The sequence below is a fragment of the Bos indicus x Bos taurus genome, chromosome 7 (assembly GCF_003369695.1).
Source record: "Bos indicus x Bos taurus breed Angus x Brahman F1 hybrid chromosome 7, Bos_hybrid_MaternalHap_v2.0, whole genome shotgun sequence".
Classification (NCBI taxonomy): domain Eukaryota; kingdom Metazoa; phylum Chordata; class Mammalia; order Artiodactyla; family Bovidae; genus Bos; species Bos indicus x Bos taurus.
The window spans coordinates 95,044,482-95,062,659 of NC_040082.1; the positions used below are offsets into that span (position 1 = coordinate 95,044,482).

At 50.8% G+C, this 18,178-nt stretch overlaps 1 protein-coding gene across 1 annotated transcript in view; it reads right to left on the reverse strand.

Annotated features, from left to right (window-relative positions):
• Positions 1-18,178, reverse strand: part of SMARCA4 (SWI/SNF related, matrix associated, actin dependent regulator of chromatin, subfamily a, member 4) — a 74,044-nt gene that overhangs the window by 6,522 nt on the left and 49,344 nt on the right. Inside the window, 1 exon segment of the mRNA XM_027547702.1 lies at positions 14,619-14,872. Within this exon segment, the coding sequence (XP_027403503.1) occupies positions 14,619-14,872 (254 nt within the window).

Consider the following 18,178-nt stretch of genomic DNA (forward strand, 5'->3'; position numbering starts at 1 on the left):
CCTGCCTTTGCCTCAATATAAACATCACCTCCACGACACCTCGTAATGAAAATGGATGGCTGAGGTGAAAGACAGACAGGCACAGGGACTTCCCTGGTGGTCCAGTGGCTAAGGCTCCACACTCCCATGCAGGGGAGGGGGACGCGCCCGGGGTTCAATCCCTGGTCAGGGAACTACAACCCACGTGTTGCAACTAAGAGTTTGTATGCCACAAGTAAGATCTGGTGCAGCCAAATAAGCAAATACATATGAAAGAAAAAAGATAAAGGTGTCACACATCTTCATTTACTCACTCCTTGAGCCCCCCAGCCTCCAGGACTTGGCCGAGCCTGGCCTCTTTTTGAACTTTAAGTCATGAGATCCCAGAGGGTGCGCCCCGAGGCGTGGCCGCCCCCCTGCATGGCTCTGAGACCTGCTCTTGTTGGCCCTTGTGCTGCGCCACATGCTCCATGGTGGGCACGTGTCACAGTCTGCTTGTCCCTCTGCTGGTGGCAGGAACCTGGGCTATGGTCTGAGATATTAAATGGTGAGCAGCCGCAGACACTGTGTCCCAGCTCTTGGCCTGTATCACGTGGGAAGGTCCCTGGGGGGTGGGGGGCCTGGTCCTGGAGGCAGGGGCGCTGTTTTGGTAGCAACTGAGCCCATGTTCACTCTTCCGGCTGTGGGTGAGCCATCTACCAGCATCTCTTGTTGTTTTCCCATCCAAGTACTAACCAGGCCCAACCCTGCTTAGCTTCTGAGATCAGACGAGCTCGTGTACACTCAGGGTAGTATGGCCACAGACTCTCCTGTGGTTTTAATTCACGTTTCCTTGATGAGCATCATCACAGGTATACTGGTCATGTGATGACCTCTCCCAGGCAGTCCTTGTTTTCTTACTTTTCCTCCTGGGAATTCTGTGTAGGGCACATTCATCGTAAACACCTCCAGTTCATGGCATGTCTTTTTTTTAAAAAAAATATTTGGCTGCACTGGGTCTTAGCTATGGGATGCAGGATCATTAGTTGTGGCGTGTGGGATCTAGTTTCCCGACCAGGGATTGAACCCTGGGCCCCTGCCTTGGGAGCACGGAGCCACAGCCACTGGACCACCAGGGAGGCCCCCACGGTGTGTCTTCTTACTCCTTTGATGGTGTCTTTTGAGGAAGGGGCCTTAGTTTTAATCTGAGTCCAATTTACCAATATTTCCTATTATACCTGGTGTTTCTCGTCTTGTGAAAAAAATCTTTATCTACCCCTAGGTCATGGAAGTATTGCATTTCCTTCTTGAAAGACTTTGCTATTTTTCTTTTTACCATGCCACAAGGCTTATAGGATCTTAGTTCCTTGTCCAGGGATTGAACCCAAGCCCCTTGCAGTGGAAGCATGGAGTCTTAACCACTGGACCACCAGGAAGTCCCCGGAAGCTTTGCTGCTTTAATCCTTTCCATTAGGCACGAGGCTGGTTATCCTGGTTAGTGTTTGTCCACAGCAACTATCATCTTCCCTACCATGTCTTGCCTGGCTTTACTAGCTGGAACACAAGCCACGAGGGCAGAGGCTTTGCCTGTTTTATTTGCTGCTCTATCTTCTGCACCAGGAATAAACCCTGGTCCACAACAGGTGCTCAATACACATTATTTAAATGAAGAAACGGCTCAGGGTGCAAGCCCTAAGGTCACAGAGCAGTGTGCCAACTCAGGTTTCAGCAGGGCCGTCTCTGAGCAAGGATGCCCCCTTGCCCTGCCCCTACATGGTCATTCATACAGCACCCTGTTCCAGAAAGGACCCTGGCAGCAAGAGCAGGAACCCCACTGCCCAGAGAGCGTGCTGCTGTGAGGACTGGCTCTCAAGAAGTTTCTGCAGGCAGAGCTGCTTGGAACTCCATCTCCAGCCCTGCTCTGTGTCCGGCCGCCCGGTAGCAGAGGGGAGGGGAGTGAAAGAGCCTGGGAGAACCCCGAGGCTGTCAGGACCCTCCCAGGACCCCAGTTCAGACACAAAGAACGGAAGCGCCCACCACGGCCCTCATGCCCCCAGCCTGCCCTGCCACCTGCTTTGGCAGCAACGATGGCAGCTGTTACCTATGACAATGAAATTAATCTCCTGCCTCTAGATGTTAGCTCCCGCAGCAGGGATCTTCTCCCTCATTCACTGTCCTGTCCCTGTCACAACGGGACATGACACACAGAGGGGCTGAGCGACCAGGGCCCTGCCTGGAGCCTCAACCCCTCCCACATCTAGCCCACTGGTCCTTTCTTATTCAATGAGGTTTGTCACAACCAGGCTGACCACACTGTGGGGGAGAGCCCCAAAGTCTAAATGACACATCCTTTCACGTGTTCTTGAAACAAAATTACAACATGTGGGGGACTTCCCTCGTGGCCCAGTGGCTATGATTCAATGCTGCCAATGGAGGGGGCCAAGGTTCAGGGCACTTGGTCAGGGGACTAAGGTCCCACAGGCCCCAACTAAGATCCAGTACAGTCAAATAAGTAACTAAATATTTTTAAAACCTACAACACGTGAAGGAGAAATAAAGAATCAGAGGACTTCCCTGGTGGTCCAGTGAGCCTGCCAATGCAGGGCACACGGGTTTGATCCCTAGTCTGGGAAGATCTCATGTGCCAAGGAGCTACAAAGCCCGTGCACCACAACTACTGAGCCCAAGCTCTAAAGCCTGTGCTCTGCAGCTAGTAAGTAGCTCTACTCACCGCAACTAGAGAAAAGCCTGCACACAGCAACGAAGACCTCAAGCAGTAAAAACAAACAAAACCCTTAAAAAGTTTCTCAGTATCTAAGAGATCATCCATTGGTTATGCCATTCAAACAGATGGAGAAACCAGAGAGGTTATGAGAGCTGGCCCGGACACTGGGAACTGGGGGCAGGCAGGACTCGAGCACAGGTCTCCTTGGCCAAGTCAGGGGTCTCTCCCATCCTTTCCCTCACGCTGTTCTAAATCGAGGGTCAGCAAACTTCATCTGTGAACAGCTAGTGTAAATGTTACAGGCTTTGTGTGCCATATCACCTCAGTCACAATGACTCAACTCTGCCGTTGTCACACCGAAGTGGCCACACAGAACATGTAGGCAAAGGGAGTTTGGCTGTGTTCCTCATTTATGTTCTGCAGTTGCTAAGTCGCGTTCAGCTCTTTGCAACCCCATGGACTGCAGCACGCCAGGCTCCTCTGTCCTCCACTGTCTCCCAGAGTTTGCTCAAATTCATGTCCATTGAGTTGATGATGCCATCCAACCATCTCATCCTCTGTTGCCCCCTTCTCCTCTTACCCTCAGTCTTTCCCAGCATCAGAGTCTTTTCCAGTAAGTCAGCTCTTCGCATCAGGTGGCCAAAGTATTGGAGTTTCAACTTCAACATCAGTCCTTCCAATGAACACTCAGGACTAATCTCCTTGCAGTCCAAGGAACTCTCAACAGTCTTCTCCAACACCACGGTTCAAAATCATCAATTCTTCAGCACTCAGCCTTCTTTATAGGTCCAACTCTAACATCTATACATGACTACTGGAAAAACCATAGCTTGACTATACGGACCTTTGCTGGCAAAGTGATGTCTCTGCTTTTTAATATGCAGTCTAAGGTTTTAATACACTATCCAGGTATGTCATTTATAAAAAAACAAACTTTGATTTTCATATAATTTCATACCATGAAATAGTTGTCATCTTCTTTTCATGGCCTCACCACACACCCTGCAGGATCTTAGTTCCCTGATCAGGGATCAAACTCAGACCTCCTAAAGTGGAAGCTCCGAGTCCTGACCAGTAGACTGCCAGGGACGTCCCCAAATAGTATTCTTTTGATTCTCTGAAACTCATTTAAGAAAAAATTCTTAATTCAGACTATACACATACAAGTGGTGAGCCAGATCTTATTTCTGCTGATTTGGTTTGTTGAGCCCTGGTTATGAATCCTAAAAAAAACAGGAAGAATGTCTGTACCAAGGATGATAACATACAGCTTGGTGCCTCCCATTGCTCATCCTCTGACAGGGGCAGACACTGCAAATGGATCACAGCAGCACTCTTGTCTTGCGCACTGAGAGCCTCAGGCAAGCAGAAGCAGTCAACTGAAGATGGTGCTCCTGATAGATCCTACTACTTGCCCCACCCTGTCCCTCAGTACCGCTCTCCTTCCTAGAGTGCAGATCTTCCTAGTTCAGTTCAGTTCAGTCGCTCAGTCATGTCCGACTCTTTGCGACCCCATGAATCGCAGCATGCCAGGCCTCCCTGTCCATCACCAACTCCCGGAGTTCACTCAGACTCACGTCCATCGAGTCAGTGATGCCATCCAGCCATCTCATCCTCTGGAGTCCCCTTCTCCTCCTGCCCCCAATCCCTCCCAGCATCAGAGTCTTTTCCAATGAGTCAACTCTTCACATGAGGTGGCCAAAGTACTGGCGTTTCAGCTTTAGCATCATTCCTTCCAAAGAAATCCCAGGGCTGATCTCCTTCAGAATGGACTGGTTGGATCTCCTTGCAGTCCAAGGGACTCTCAAGAGTCTTCTCCAATACCACAGTTCAAAAGCATCAATTCTTCAGCGCTCAGCCTTCTTCACAGTCCAATTCTCATATCCATACATGACCACTGGAAAACCCATAGCCTTGATTAGACGGACCTTTGTTGGCAAAGTAATGTCTCTGCTATCTAGGTTGGTCATAACTTTCCTTCCAAGAAGTAAGCGTCACCTCTAGATAACATCTTCTCGCCCTGGGCCATTTTCTCTTTTGACTCAGTCAGTAAAATGTATCAGCAAGGATCCTAGATAGGAGCAGCTGTGCTTAGCCACTCAGTTGTGTCTGACTTTCTCTGACCACATGGATGGTGGCCCACCAGGCTCCTTGGTCCATGGGGATTCTCTAGGCAAGAATACTGGAGTGGGTTGCCATGCCCTCCTCCAGGGGATCTTCCTGACCCAGGGATTGGACCCAGGTCTCCTGCACTGCAGGCAGATTTTTTTTTATCATCTGAGCCACCAAAGAAGCCCCAGACAGGTGCAGCTCAGGATATTACGAACTGATCTAGCAGCAGAACATTCATCTGATACAGCATCTCAAGATACATGCATGCACATCATACACGAAACCTGAAAATAAAATAATGAAACATATTAAAAAGCTATTAGTCCAGGAACTACTCTGATGGTCCAGTGGTTAAGAATTCACCTTCCATGACAGGCAGACATGGATTTGATCCTTGGTTGGGGAACTAAGATCCCACATGTTGTGGGGCAACTAAGCTCACACGCCTTGACGAGAGCCCACAAGCTCAACGTGCTTTGCCACTAGAGAAGCCCCTGAGCCACAGTGAAGAACCTGCAAGCTGTAACGAGGATCCCGTGTACCGCAATTAAGACCTGATGCAGCCGAATAAATAAGTGTTTAAAAACCCCACCAAAACCATGTATCCTTATTTTTTACAAAAAATGTTAGAACAAAATTACTTACTAGGTTCAATTTTTGACCCATTACAAAGTCAAGGACATTTCGAGAATCAGAAAAGTGAAATACCTACAGCAGTTCCACTTACAGATATTTACTAAGAGCCTCCACCTGCCGGGCATCCACTGCTATGAGATCAATCTCAAGTGTCAGATTTATGGCTGTGTGGTGTAGGAAAAATCCAGCCTCATGTACAAGTAAAAGGAGATAATACTCACCAAGGAACCTGCCAATAGGAAAGGTCTCTAGGCCACCTGCCCTGCACTCTCAACACACTCTCCCAACAGAGGAGGGGGAGGGGGGACCTTATTACAGGATCCTCCTCCTGAGGAGGGCTGGACTGGCTGCAAGTGACGATGCTGATTAATTAGCACCTAATGAACCAACATTTCTAGTGAACTGACTGCTTTATGGGGGCCAATGACACGCCTGAGGGCTTATGTTTCTTTCTTCCTTTTTAAAATATTTTTTGAAATCAACGGTCACATTACATTTGGCATTATGTCTCTTTTTAAAAATAATTTTATTTTTGGCTGTGCTGGTCTTCACTGCTGTGTGGGGTTTTCTCTTGCTGTAATGACCTACTCTTCCCTGGAGTGCGTGGCTTCTCATTGCGATGGTTCTCTTGTTGCAGAGCACGGGCTCAGTAGTAGTGGCGCAAGGGCTTAGCTGCTCCGTTGCAAGTGAGATCTTCCCAGAGCAGGGTTAGAAGTGTCCCCTGCATTGGCAGGCGGATTCTTCACCACTGGGACACCAGGGAAGCCCTAAAGATTTTTTTTTCAATGTGGACCATTTTTAAAGTCTTTCTTGAATTTGTTATAATATTGCTCCTGTTTTTATGTTTTGGTTTTTTGGCCTAGAGGCATGTGGGATCTTAGCTCCCCAACCTGGGATCGAACCAACACCCCCTGTATTGGAAGAGGAAGTTTTTTAACCACTGGACTGTCGGCGAAGTCCCTGAGGTTCATGTTTCTTAATACAGTTCAACAATGAAATCCAAATCTCATTTTAAAGAAAACCTAACCCCAACTCCGTTATGCTGGACTTGAAACCACTTAGCTTGAATGAAACCTTTCTGCTGGAGAAAAGACAGCAGACCCAGGGCCACACGACAAGTGGCAGAAGGCAGATCACAACGCAGGCCACCTCTCAGGTGTGCCATCTACTCCAGGTGTCTCAGCTGTGGCACGTGGGATCGAACCTGGGCTCCCTGCATTGGGAGCACGGAGTCTTAGCATGGCAGAGTTGGATACGACTGAGCACACGAGCCACGAAGACCATTAGAACGGGATCCCTATTTTTTTTGTTGTGGTCTTCGGCGTGCTCTGTCTCAGTTCAGTTCAGTTCAGTCGCTCAGTCATGTAAACTCTTTGCGACCCCATGAACTGCAGCACGCCAGGCCTCCCTGTCCATCACCATCTCCTGGAGTTCACTCAGACTCACGTCCGTTGAGTCGGTGATGCCATCCAGCCATCTCATCCTCTGTCGTCCCCTTCTCCTCTTGCCCCCAATCCCTCCCAGCATCAGAGTCTTTTCCAATGAGTCAACTCTTCGCATGAGGTGGCCAAAGTACTGGAGTTTCAGCTTTAGCATCATTCCTTCCAAAGATCACCCAGGGCTGATGTCCTTTAGAATGGACTGGTTGGATCTCCTTGCAGTCCAAGGGACTTCTCAAGAGTCTTCTCCAACACCACAGTTCAAAAGCATCAATTCTTTGGCACTCAGCCTTCTTCACAGTCCAACTCTCACATCCATACATGACCACTAGAAAAACCATAGCCTTGACTAGACGGACCTTTGTTGGCAAAGTAATGTCTCTGTTTTTGAATATGCTATCTAGGTTGGTCATAACTTTCCTTCCAAGGAGTAAGCATCTGTCTAGACCACAGCAATCACCAGCAGAGAGTGAAGCCTGGGGGTGGAACTGGCCTGACACACTGGGCAGCTGGAGCTTCTTCTAGCAGAGTCTGTGGCAGGCTCAGAATCTCATTCTGGCTCAAGAAGGCCACCCAAGTTAACCTTCTTGTGGTCTGGAGCCCCACTTGGCTAACAGCCAGGCCCATGCCCACGCTGACTGGCCTGGGGTTGGATGATAGCAATCAGCACTCTTTCTCACAACATCTCACCCAGGCGACTCCCATGCCAGGCTGGAGACTGGGTGCCAGGCAGATGACGCTGACCCCAGACCTGGCCCTGCAAGTGGAGGCCTGCCTCCTGCCCCTGGAGGACCCAAGCTTGGGCTCCTGACAGAGGGCCAGTGTGGCCTGCCACAGGCTGAGGCAGGAGAAGCCTGAGGCCTCCCTGCCCGCTCAGGAAAGGGCTCCAAGACCGCCTACTGTCGTCCGCTCTCTTCTCCCCAGAGGCCCATGTTGAGGGGACTGGAGCCAACTGGGGCATCCTCTCCTACAGAAGGTTTCGGCTCAACAACCTGCCCGGGCCTTGTGACTCTGCCCTGGTTTTTCTTATGAATCAAGGCACAACCTTTCCCCCGGAGAGGTATCTGCTTTTTTATTCTAATCAAGGCATTTGCCCTCCGCCTCCAAGGGCAGAGGGCAAATGCCAAGAGGGTCTGGGCAGTGGGCCCCAGACCCGGGTGAAGCTGCCATGGTGCATGCCATGGGGCCCTTCATCACCCAAGGGGAACTCTGGTGCCTTTTTAAAAAAAATAATTGTATTTATTTTTGGCTATGCTGGGTCTTTGTGGGTGGGCACGCTTTTCCCTAGTTGTGACAAGCAGGGGCTATTCTCCAGTTGCGGGGCTTGGGCTTCTCATTGCGGTGGCTGCTCTTTTTGTGGAGTATGGGCCCTAGGGTTTGCAGGCTTCAGCAGCTGCAGCACGTGGGCTCTGGAACACAGGGTCAGCAGTCACGGTGAGCGCGTTTAGTTGCTCAAGAGGGATGTGGGAACTCCCCGAACCAGGGATCAAATCCATGACTCCTGCATTAGCAGGCAGATTCTTAACCACTGAGGCACCAGGGGAGCCCTGGATCTTGTAATGGACCCTAGATCTACAGACCCCTACAGTTTTTCCAGGGTCCTTGGTAAGAAGACAGGAGAAGGGGACCTGGGCCCTCTGGGTCCCCACCCAGTGGAGCTCAGCTCTGGGAGGCTTAGCCTGGGCACCTGTACACATCACCAGCTTTCTGAACCCTCTGGGAATAACTTCTGAGAATCTCCTAAAAACAAAGATGTTCTCTTGCACAACCTCGGCTCCGTGAGCAAATTCAGGACACCTGGTGCCGACATGCCTCCACCATCCATGCAGATTTTACAGCAGCCACAGCTCTGCCCTGGAGCTGCTAACAGTCTAGCTCTACACCCCAACCAGTTGGGCACAGAGGGGGTTCTGTGGGGTCCTAAGGAGGCTGAACCCTGAAGAAGGAAGGGCCTTCTAGAAGATGCACTTCTCTGAAGCCGTCCCAAAGGCGCCATGGCCCTGGGACACATGACCGCTGACTGGCATCTGGAGACAGCGCCCAAATGTTCTGGCCACCAGCAGCTGCCTCCCTGCGAAGGGTCGGGGGAGAAGACAGCAGCTGGCACCACACACAGTCCCTGGCCAGACCCCGGAGCCTAACTTATTTGCGTGCTTAAAGTGGAAATCTCTATTTCCAACTTAATTAATTCTGGTTTCACTCATGGCTATTTAACAGATGGCTCCTCTGTGTAGTTTTCAGGTTTCCAAGCACCAAGAAGAAGGTGCCCTGAGAGGCCCTGCACGCAGGCTTGGCCTCCAGGGCTGCCCAGGCCAGGACTGGTCAACTGCAGATTCTTCAAGCATTTTCCCATAGTGAACCCATAGCGGGTGGTGCATTTTCTTTCTTTTAAATTTACCATCTTAATCATTTAAAAAATATATTTACTTATTCATTTATTTGGCTGCTCCAGGTTTTAGCTGCAGCACTCAGGATCTTCAGCTGTGGCATGTGAACTCTTACTTACGGCATGTGGGATCTAGTTCCCTGACCATGTATCGAACCCAGGCCCCCTGCACTGGGAGCACAGTCTTAGCCACTGACCACCAGTGAAGTCCTGGGATGTGCATCCTCATACTGACATAGCAGGGGGTTGTAGCTGCCAATGCCAGAAGCCGCACATGCCAATGTCAGAAGCCGTACAACTCCAGGGCGTGCTACTCGCAGGGCACATGGATGGGCGGCAGGGAACTGGGGAAGGGTGGGTGTGGCAGCCCTAAGTCTGAACACACATGAAGGGAGCAAAAGGTTCCAAATCAGGACATTACCTGCATGCAGACAAGGATATAGATGCGAAGGTGCAAGCAACCATGACTGCATGGGTATTTGGACATAACTGTGGGGCGATCTTGAAATCAACACTTGAAAGCGAACTTTGGAGTGGTGCTGATCAGTGGCAGCTCAGGGCGGGCCCAGCCACTTCTCTCTGGAGAGACCGCATCGAGCCTCCATGACCACCAGGGGCTGGAACGGCAGCTCCATGAGCCCGGCTCAGCAAGGCAGGCTCCCTCCATGGAAGCCAGTTACTGATAATGTCTGGTGACCATGCTGTGGTAGCCAGAAGAATCAAGCTGTAACAGTCTCTCCTTCAGATCCACATTTAACTCAAGTACAGTGCTTAGCTAATCACAGGGTTCTGGAAGTGAAATGGGATCTTTAAGCCCAAAGTTTTACTTTTCCTTCTGGGAAGGAGTGGTCGGAAGTCTGAGACAAAAAAGTGCGTTAGGTTGCCTCCGATTTCTATGTCTATTCTCCTTGGTGTGGCGCACTGGTCAGTCCCTCAGAACCTTCCAGGTAGGTGACAGGTGCATCACAGAGATTATAACCTGGCCCAAAGAAAGGTCTGGCCTTTGTCCTCAGCTGCTGGGAGGCCATCTCTCGGCCCTTGAATGTCCTGCCTGGGCAGGACGGGGGACGGGGGTGACTTTCTTTAATTGGGGGCCTTGGGCACAGAGTCTATGAATGTGATTCTAGGCAGAGGTGTGGGGTCACACGGCATCAGCTCAACCATAGGGGGTGGAGACCAGGCAGCCACGTGGGTGCTCAGTCATGTCTATGTGACCGAGTTCCCAGACAGCAAGGCTTGCGGGCTGGTAATGCTCCGTGTGCATCCTCCTGTAATGTTGCCAGCAACGTTGGTACTGCCTGCAACGCCACAGAAGGATGCTGCTCCCTATGCCTCTCCCTTCGGCTGGTTCTAACCTGTGTCCTTTCGCTGTAAAAAACCATCACCCTGAGCACACCAGCTTTCAGAATGTTCTGAGAGTCCTTCCAGGGGATCATCGAGTCTGAGGATGGACCTGGAGACCCTGGACTCTGCAGCTGTGGTCAGAAGAGACAGGGCAGGGCCTAATCCTACAGCTGCACGAACCGCACTGAGGTTTTCCCCGGGACTTCAAACTGTCTGCTGAGAACATCAGAAATGTCAGCTTGTTCCCACACGTCATCTCTGAAGCAATTGTGTGCCTCGTCTGATCTCTTCCTGTGCGGCCACCAGCAACCCAGCAAGTGGAAGGCCCAGCTCCAGTCAAGAACCAAACTCATCTCAAAGCTGGAGTGCGGGCGGACTTCCTGGAATGGTCTTATTCGCGGTCCTTCTTGTAACTGCTCTGCAGTTCCCCCAGCTTAACGGAGAGTTCCCAGTCTAGTGTTGGAGAAGGAAATGGCAACCCACTGCAGTGTTCTTGCCTGAAAAATCCCACAAACAGAGAAGCCTGGTGGGCTACAGTCCGTGGGGTCGCACAGAGTCGGACACGAGGTGGACTGACTGAAGCGATTTAGCAGGCATGCCCAATCTAGCGTGGCCGTCTATTCCAGGAGGACATGAGGTTAGATGTCAGCCACCTTTCCAACCCTCAATGGAGGCACCACTGTGTGGGTCCAACAGGCCTGGGAGCTCAGCTCTGTGATTGCAGCTGGGTTTCTCGGCAGGCTGGATGGCAGAATCCCTAACAGGATCTCTGTGTTCTAAAGACTAGTCTTAACGAGGGTTCCCTGCACCATGCCAGACCAATTTACCACCCATTTCACACAGGCCAGGAGAATGGCGGTTCCCAGCAGCTGGGGGAGCCACTTTCTCTTGTGTCCCGATGGCGAAACACGATGCTCAGATGGATTTTTCTCTAAGTCACAGGATGACAGCAGGTGGGCTGACAGCTGACATATCTTGTCTTTGGTTTGAACATATCCAGGGTCTTGTCAGTAAGATGCTGGTTCCAAGTGTCTATTTACTGATTTGCTTGGCTGCACCAGGTCTTCGTTGCGCCAGGCGGGGTCTTTAGTTGTGCAATGTGAACTCTTAGCTGCCGCATGTGGGACCTAGTTCTCTGAGCAGGCGTGGAACCCGGGCCCCCCGCACTGGTCCTCTTAGCCAGTGGACCACCAGGGAAGCCCTGTGGTTTTTTTTGTAACCGAGATGTAGCCTGCTATGGGGAAGTATATACATCTGAGGTGTACCCCTAGTAAAGGTTTTCAAGTGCAGACCCAGATTCCAAAGTCCCAGAGGGCCTAGTGCCTCTTCTCTGTCAAGTCCCCCCACCGGAAGTAAGCACTGATCCACACCCATCACCAGTGATCAGCCTCTGAACTTCCTGTAACTGGAAGCGCAGAACGTGTACTTGTCAGTGTTTGGCTTCTCTCCCTCAACAAAGCATCTGTAAGATTCTTCCAGGGAGCCGACGCTGGCTGTTTCTGTGCTTGGCTGAATTCTGCTCTCCATTGGGCCACCGTGGACATGTTCTCCCGGGGATGGACGCTGGGCTGTTTCCTTTAGGGCAGCTGTGATCAGAGCTGCCGTGGACGCACCTGTGCGTGTCTTCTGGTGGGCGTGTGCGCTCAGCACTAGGACTGGAGTGGCCACGTCAGAAGTGCAGTCAGTGTGTCCAGCTCTGGGAGACAATGCCCAGAGCCCGGTGCGCCCATGGGCAGCATGTGAGGTCCTGGAGCTCCACGTTCTGGGGCACATGAGGGGGCACATCACTCCCATCCACTCGTACGTTTCCTTGTGGTCATGACGTTTGTGCAGTGATCAGAACACCTTTTCATATGCTGACTGGTCATCAAGCCATCCTCTTCTGGAAGGTGTCTGTTCACGCCTTTTGCCCGTTTTGTTTATTTTCAAACCTCTGGCTGTGCTGGGTCTTCAGTGCTATGCACGGGCTTCCTCCACTCTCCAGTTGGGGTGCTTAGGCTTCTCACTGTGGTGGCCTCTCGTTGCAGAGCGCAGGCTCGACAGTGTAGGACTGGCAGCTGGGCCACGCCGGCTTAGCCACTCCGTGGCAGGTGACATCTTACCGGACCAGGGATCCAACCCACGTCCCGTGCACTGGCAGGCAGATTCTTGACCACTGGACCACCAGGAAGTCCCTGCCCATTTTATTTTTATTTAAGGTCACTCCATATGGCACATAGAATCTTACAGTTTCCCCACCTGGGATCATACCTGTGCTCCCTGCATTGGGAGCGAGCACAAGGTCTTAACCACAGACCATCATGGAAGTCCCTTTACGCCTGTTTAAAATCTGATTTTCCTTTCCCAGTCTGTAACAACTTTCCCCATCTGTTAAGAGGGTGTCTTCTGATGCACAGACGTTTTTAACTTTAGTGAAGTCTCACTTAAGAGTCTTCTACTGCTAGTGGCGTTTCTGACTTCCTGAAGAAGTCTAGCCTCCTTCCAGGCCATGAAGATTTTCTCCCAAGTTGCTCTTTTCACATTAAAAAAAAAAAACCTTTACTGAAATACAGCTCATTTACATCACATTTGTCTATCATCCATTTAAAATTAATACATGTGTGCAGGGAAGGGAGAGGTCAAGGTTCATCTTCTGTGTCTGGATATGCTAGCAATCTGCATGACGTTCAGAAAAACCCATCCTTCCCCACTGACCTCCAAGGGTCTTTGTTTTCTCGATTCTAACAAGGTTCTTTTGGAAGAATATTATTAGGAAGAAAACACCAGGGTCTGTCATTTTCACTGGATTTTGGTACACTGCATATTTTGAATAATTGCTGCTCTACATTTCTTTTTCTTTGTGGAATCTGCCTCAGAGGTGAAGTGTCCAAATGAGTTTGATATTTTGTTCTCAACAATGACACAGATTATACATTTTTAGGCCCAGCAGTTGAACTTGAATCTGCTTCTTCTCCACTTCATCCATTGTTTCTCTTCTTACGACAGAAAATTCTTAGCACAAATTGCATCCTTTATTTGGGTTCTGTAACAGTCACTACTCGCTCCAAAATTCACACTAACAGTGTCTCCAAGGGATGCCCCCTGGGCTCACACCTTCACACTATTCCCTCCCACAGATTAATTCCCCCCACATTGCTTGTGACTAACTGCTAAGCATTGCTATAAATTCAAGCCTTCCTGCCATGGGGACAGCCTTATCGACCCGGATGCAGCAGGAAGCGGAACAGACACTGGGGGGCTGAAGGACGACCCTGGCTGCCCTGCGCACCTGCACACAACCTGCCCTGGTGGGCAGAACACGCACGCATCTCCTGGGAGGGCTGTGAGAGAGCCGTGGTTTTCTTTTTCTGCCTTTTCTATCCTTTTTTTTTTTTTCCCTAGCCCACACTACATAGCATGTGGGATCTTAGTTCCCTGACCAGGGATTGAACCCGTGTCCCCTGCAAGGTAGCACAGAGCCTTAACTGCTTGACCACCAGGAAAAGCCCCTCTCTTAAGGAGAGCTCCTGATCCACTCAGGACCCTCACTGAAGCAGAAAGCACACAGTCTTCTACTTGGTATCTCTCTGAGGGCAGGGACCCAGGTCTATGTCTTCTCAACAAGCGGCTGACCTGCGATGGCCCAGGGAGACTACAGCAGGTGGGAAGAGGGCATGAGCGTAGGGGCAGGTGTCTACAGGAGACCCACTGGCTCTCTGCTCCAGCCACAGGAGCCTCCTCACCACGGTCCACTGAACACGTGATCGGCCTCCATCACAGCAGACACCCTTGTCCTCCACTCACCCCACAGTGGGGCCCCTCCTGGAGCACTGGCCCCAGACCTGCCCTCCTTGGGGCTCCTCTCAAAGGTCACCTTCCTGCCCTCTCATCACGGCTGACACTGTCTCCCGTCTTCCAGGACGTGAACATCATGTCCCATGAGGTCAGAGACTCTTGAGACGGAGAACCAATCAGAGCTTGTGGAGTGACTGCCCTGGAGGCAGCGGGCTCACAGGGCCCCCCCGGAGCCCCCACTTACCTGTCCTTGTACTTGATCACGGCATCCACGATCTTCTTCATCTTCTTGGTGAGGTTGGGCGGGTTAGGGGAGAGCTTCTCAGCAGGTGGCCGGCCGCGCTTCTTCTGCTTCTTGCTCTCGTCGTCCTTATCGCGGCTGCGGGTGCTGGTGGTCGGGGTGGAGGGGCCGGCGTCGCTGTCTCGCTTGCGCTTCCGTGACGATTTCTTCTGCCGGACCTCCTCTTCGATCTCCTCCAGCGTGCCCTCCTCGATGGCCTTCAGGGTCAATAGTGGTAAAAATAGGACAGCCAGCACCGAGGTCGACAAGCAGAGGCCGCGCGCAGACCCGTGGGCCCAGGGGGGGAAAACTCTGCCTCCCCAACCCTGTCCTTCACGGACATACGGCATCTGTGATAAGTTGAAGAGTCACAGTCTTATGGTGCAGAGCCGCAAAGAGTGGGTGCCTGTCAGCCCTCCACCGGGAGGTGACCTGGTCAACACTGTGCCCCTGACCTGCCATGTTGTTAAACAATTGTGCTAAGACCCACATCCCACAGAATCAAGTGCTTCAAACACTGTCAGGTGTGCAGTTCAATGGTATCAGGAACGTTCCCACAGGTGGACCACACTCCACCTGTCTGCACAACCAAGGCGGCAGTGGGATAGAGCCCAGACCACACCTCGACCTGTTGTTCTGCTCACTAAGTTGTCCTAGACACACTTCCTCTCGTTTTTCTGCAGCACAATTTTTAATGTCTATTAAGTGTTTTCTCGCACAGCAGGCCTTAATTGAACCTCTGTTCTTGGGCAATTTAGGTTCTTTCCAACTTAGGGTAGGGTGGGGTGAGGGGGTGGGCTGTTTTTAAGTAATGCCATGACCAGACATCTGTCTGTCTTTCAGATAGATTCCTGGAAGTGAAACTGCCGAGTTGAAGGACGTGAATATGAATGCTCATTTTAAAATAGTTCCCAAAGATGAATTCTCAAAGTAGTAACTAATCTGAACACCCAGTGAGAGGAAGCCAGGTGTCCAGGGGAGCCTGGAGTCAGAAATGGGAGGGGGGCCTGGAGCCAAAAGGAGGGGAGGCACTGGCTCCTCATCTCAGTGACTTGCTGCAACTGTGGGCAGGTAGGGGCCAGGCACTGGGGCCAGGCACTGACCACTGCCCCCTGTGGAGGGGAGACAGTCACACCCCCCACAAACGTGGTGACAAGTGTGCTGACTGCCATGGGGAGGGTGAGTGGTGCTCTGAGGGTGCGGCAGCTGATGTGTCCTGGTCGGGGGTGGGAAGTGCTCCCCGGGGTGGGGCACGTCAGCAGACCTGGGGGCTGGGGGGCGGTGGGAGGAGGTATCCAGGCTAAAGGAATAGCACAGGGGCATAGAGCAGGCAGGAGGGCCTGAGAGTAGGCTGGCCCAGGGGCAGGCATGCAGAAGGCTGAAGCGTGTGCCCTCTAATCTGTATCTACCTGGAACCTCAGAGTGCCATCTTACGGGATAACAGGATCTTTGCACACATAATAACTCAAGGACTGAGATGAGACCATCCTCTGTTAGGGTGGACCAGACTCTAGGAGACAGAAAAGGGCATACAGAGAGACCCTGGGGACATCCATGTGAAGATGGAGGCAGAGACGGGAGAGACGTGGCCACAAGCCAAGGAATGCTGGGGCCACCACAAGCTGGAAGAGGCAAGGAAGGAGCCTGGAGACAGAACACAGCCCTGCTGATGCCTAGATTTCAGACTTTCAGCCTGTGGAACTGTGAGAAGTTGAATTCCTGTTGTGTTAAAGTCACTGCATCTGAGATCACTGTTACAGGAGGCTCTGGAATCCAATACTGGAGCCTCCAGTCCTACACCCAAGACATGTGGGTCAGCACAGTGGGGAAAGAGGCAGGCACGTTCTGAAGGGCCTGTGTGCATACAGGGCGCAGTGGCTGCCACAGAAGCGGTGCCAATTTCACACCCACAGCTAAGACCGAGGAGTGCTGTTTTGGGTAAATCTCTTTTTTATTAACACAAATTTTACCGACTATGAACTACTGAAAAAAAAGGATGTTATCCAAGGGGAAAGAATAGTCTTTCCAACAACCATGCTGGGATGACCAGAGGCCACGTGCAAAAGCATGGATCTGGACCTTGACCCCATACCACAGGCAAAAGTTAATTCGGAAAGGATCATGGACCTAAATGTAAGAACTGACACCCTAAAAGGCTTGAAAGAAAACACAGGGGTAAATCTCTGTGACCTTCAATTTGGCAAGGGACTGACTCTTAGACATGATACCAAGACTAAAAGAGAAAAACAAATTTGACTTCATCAGAATTTATATTTTTGTGCTACAGAGGACACCGTCAAGATAGTGAAAAACAATAACAAAAACCATCCCACAGAACAAGAAATATTTGCAAATTATATGTCTGATAATAGGCTTTTAAAGAAGATCTACACATGGCCAATGAGCACATGAAAAGGGGCCTGACACCACAAGCCCCCTGGAAATGCAGTTCAAAACCACAGATACCGCTGCACACCCACTAGAATGGCTGGAATCAAAGAGGCAAACAGGACCTCCCTGGCAGTCCGGCAGTTAAGACTCTGAGCTTCAAATGCAGGGGTGCCGGTTTGATCCCCAGGCAGGGAACTAAGATCCTACATGCCGCCTGGCACAGCCAAAGCCAAAAAACAAGTCATCCGTGAGGATGTGGAGAACCCGAAACCCTCTGTGCTGCTGGCAGGAGTGTAAAATGGTTCACCCGCTTCGGAAAAGGGTTTTGTCCCTTCAAAGGTTAAACAGAGAATGACCCTATGATCCACTCCTTGGCATCCACCCGAGAAATCAAAACATGTGTCCACAATATTTGTATACACAAATACTCAGTGTATTATTCATAACAGCCGAAAAACAGAAACAACCCCAATGATGTCTACCCACTGATGACTAGATACACAAATGTTGTACTGTATACCCACATAATGGTCTATCCTTCAGCCATAAAGAGAACGAACTCTTGATGTGCGCGAGAATCTATATGTACCTGGAAAACATTTTCCTAAGTGAAAGAAGCCTGACATCAAAGGATCATGTATTCCATGATCTTACACATGGACCATGTCCTGAATAGTCAAAATTTTTGTTGACAAAAAGCCATTCAGAGGATTTAATGGGCTGGGAAGACAGCTGGAGAGGAAAGGGTTTCTCTGAGAGGAGAAAGGTCTTCACTTCCCTTGTGATGACAGTGTCACAACTCTGTGAACACACCAAAACCACTCAATTGTGCATCTTAAGTGGGCGAATTCCGTGGTATGTAAGTTATTCCTCAAAAAATGCAGAGAAAGAAATGTGCATAAATTATTATTATACACAAGTGGGCAGTTTTTTTTTAAAAGGTGTGCATGTGTGCTCAGTCACGTCCAGTGCTTTCCAACCCCATGGACTGCAGCCCTCCAGGCTCCTCTGTCCATGGGATTTTCCAGGCAAGAATACAGGAGTGGGTTACCATCTCCTCCTCCAGGGGATCTTTCCGACCTAGGAATCTAACCTGTGTTGCCTGCATTGCAGAGGGATTCTTTACCACTGAG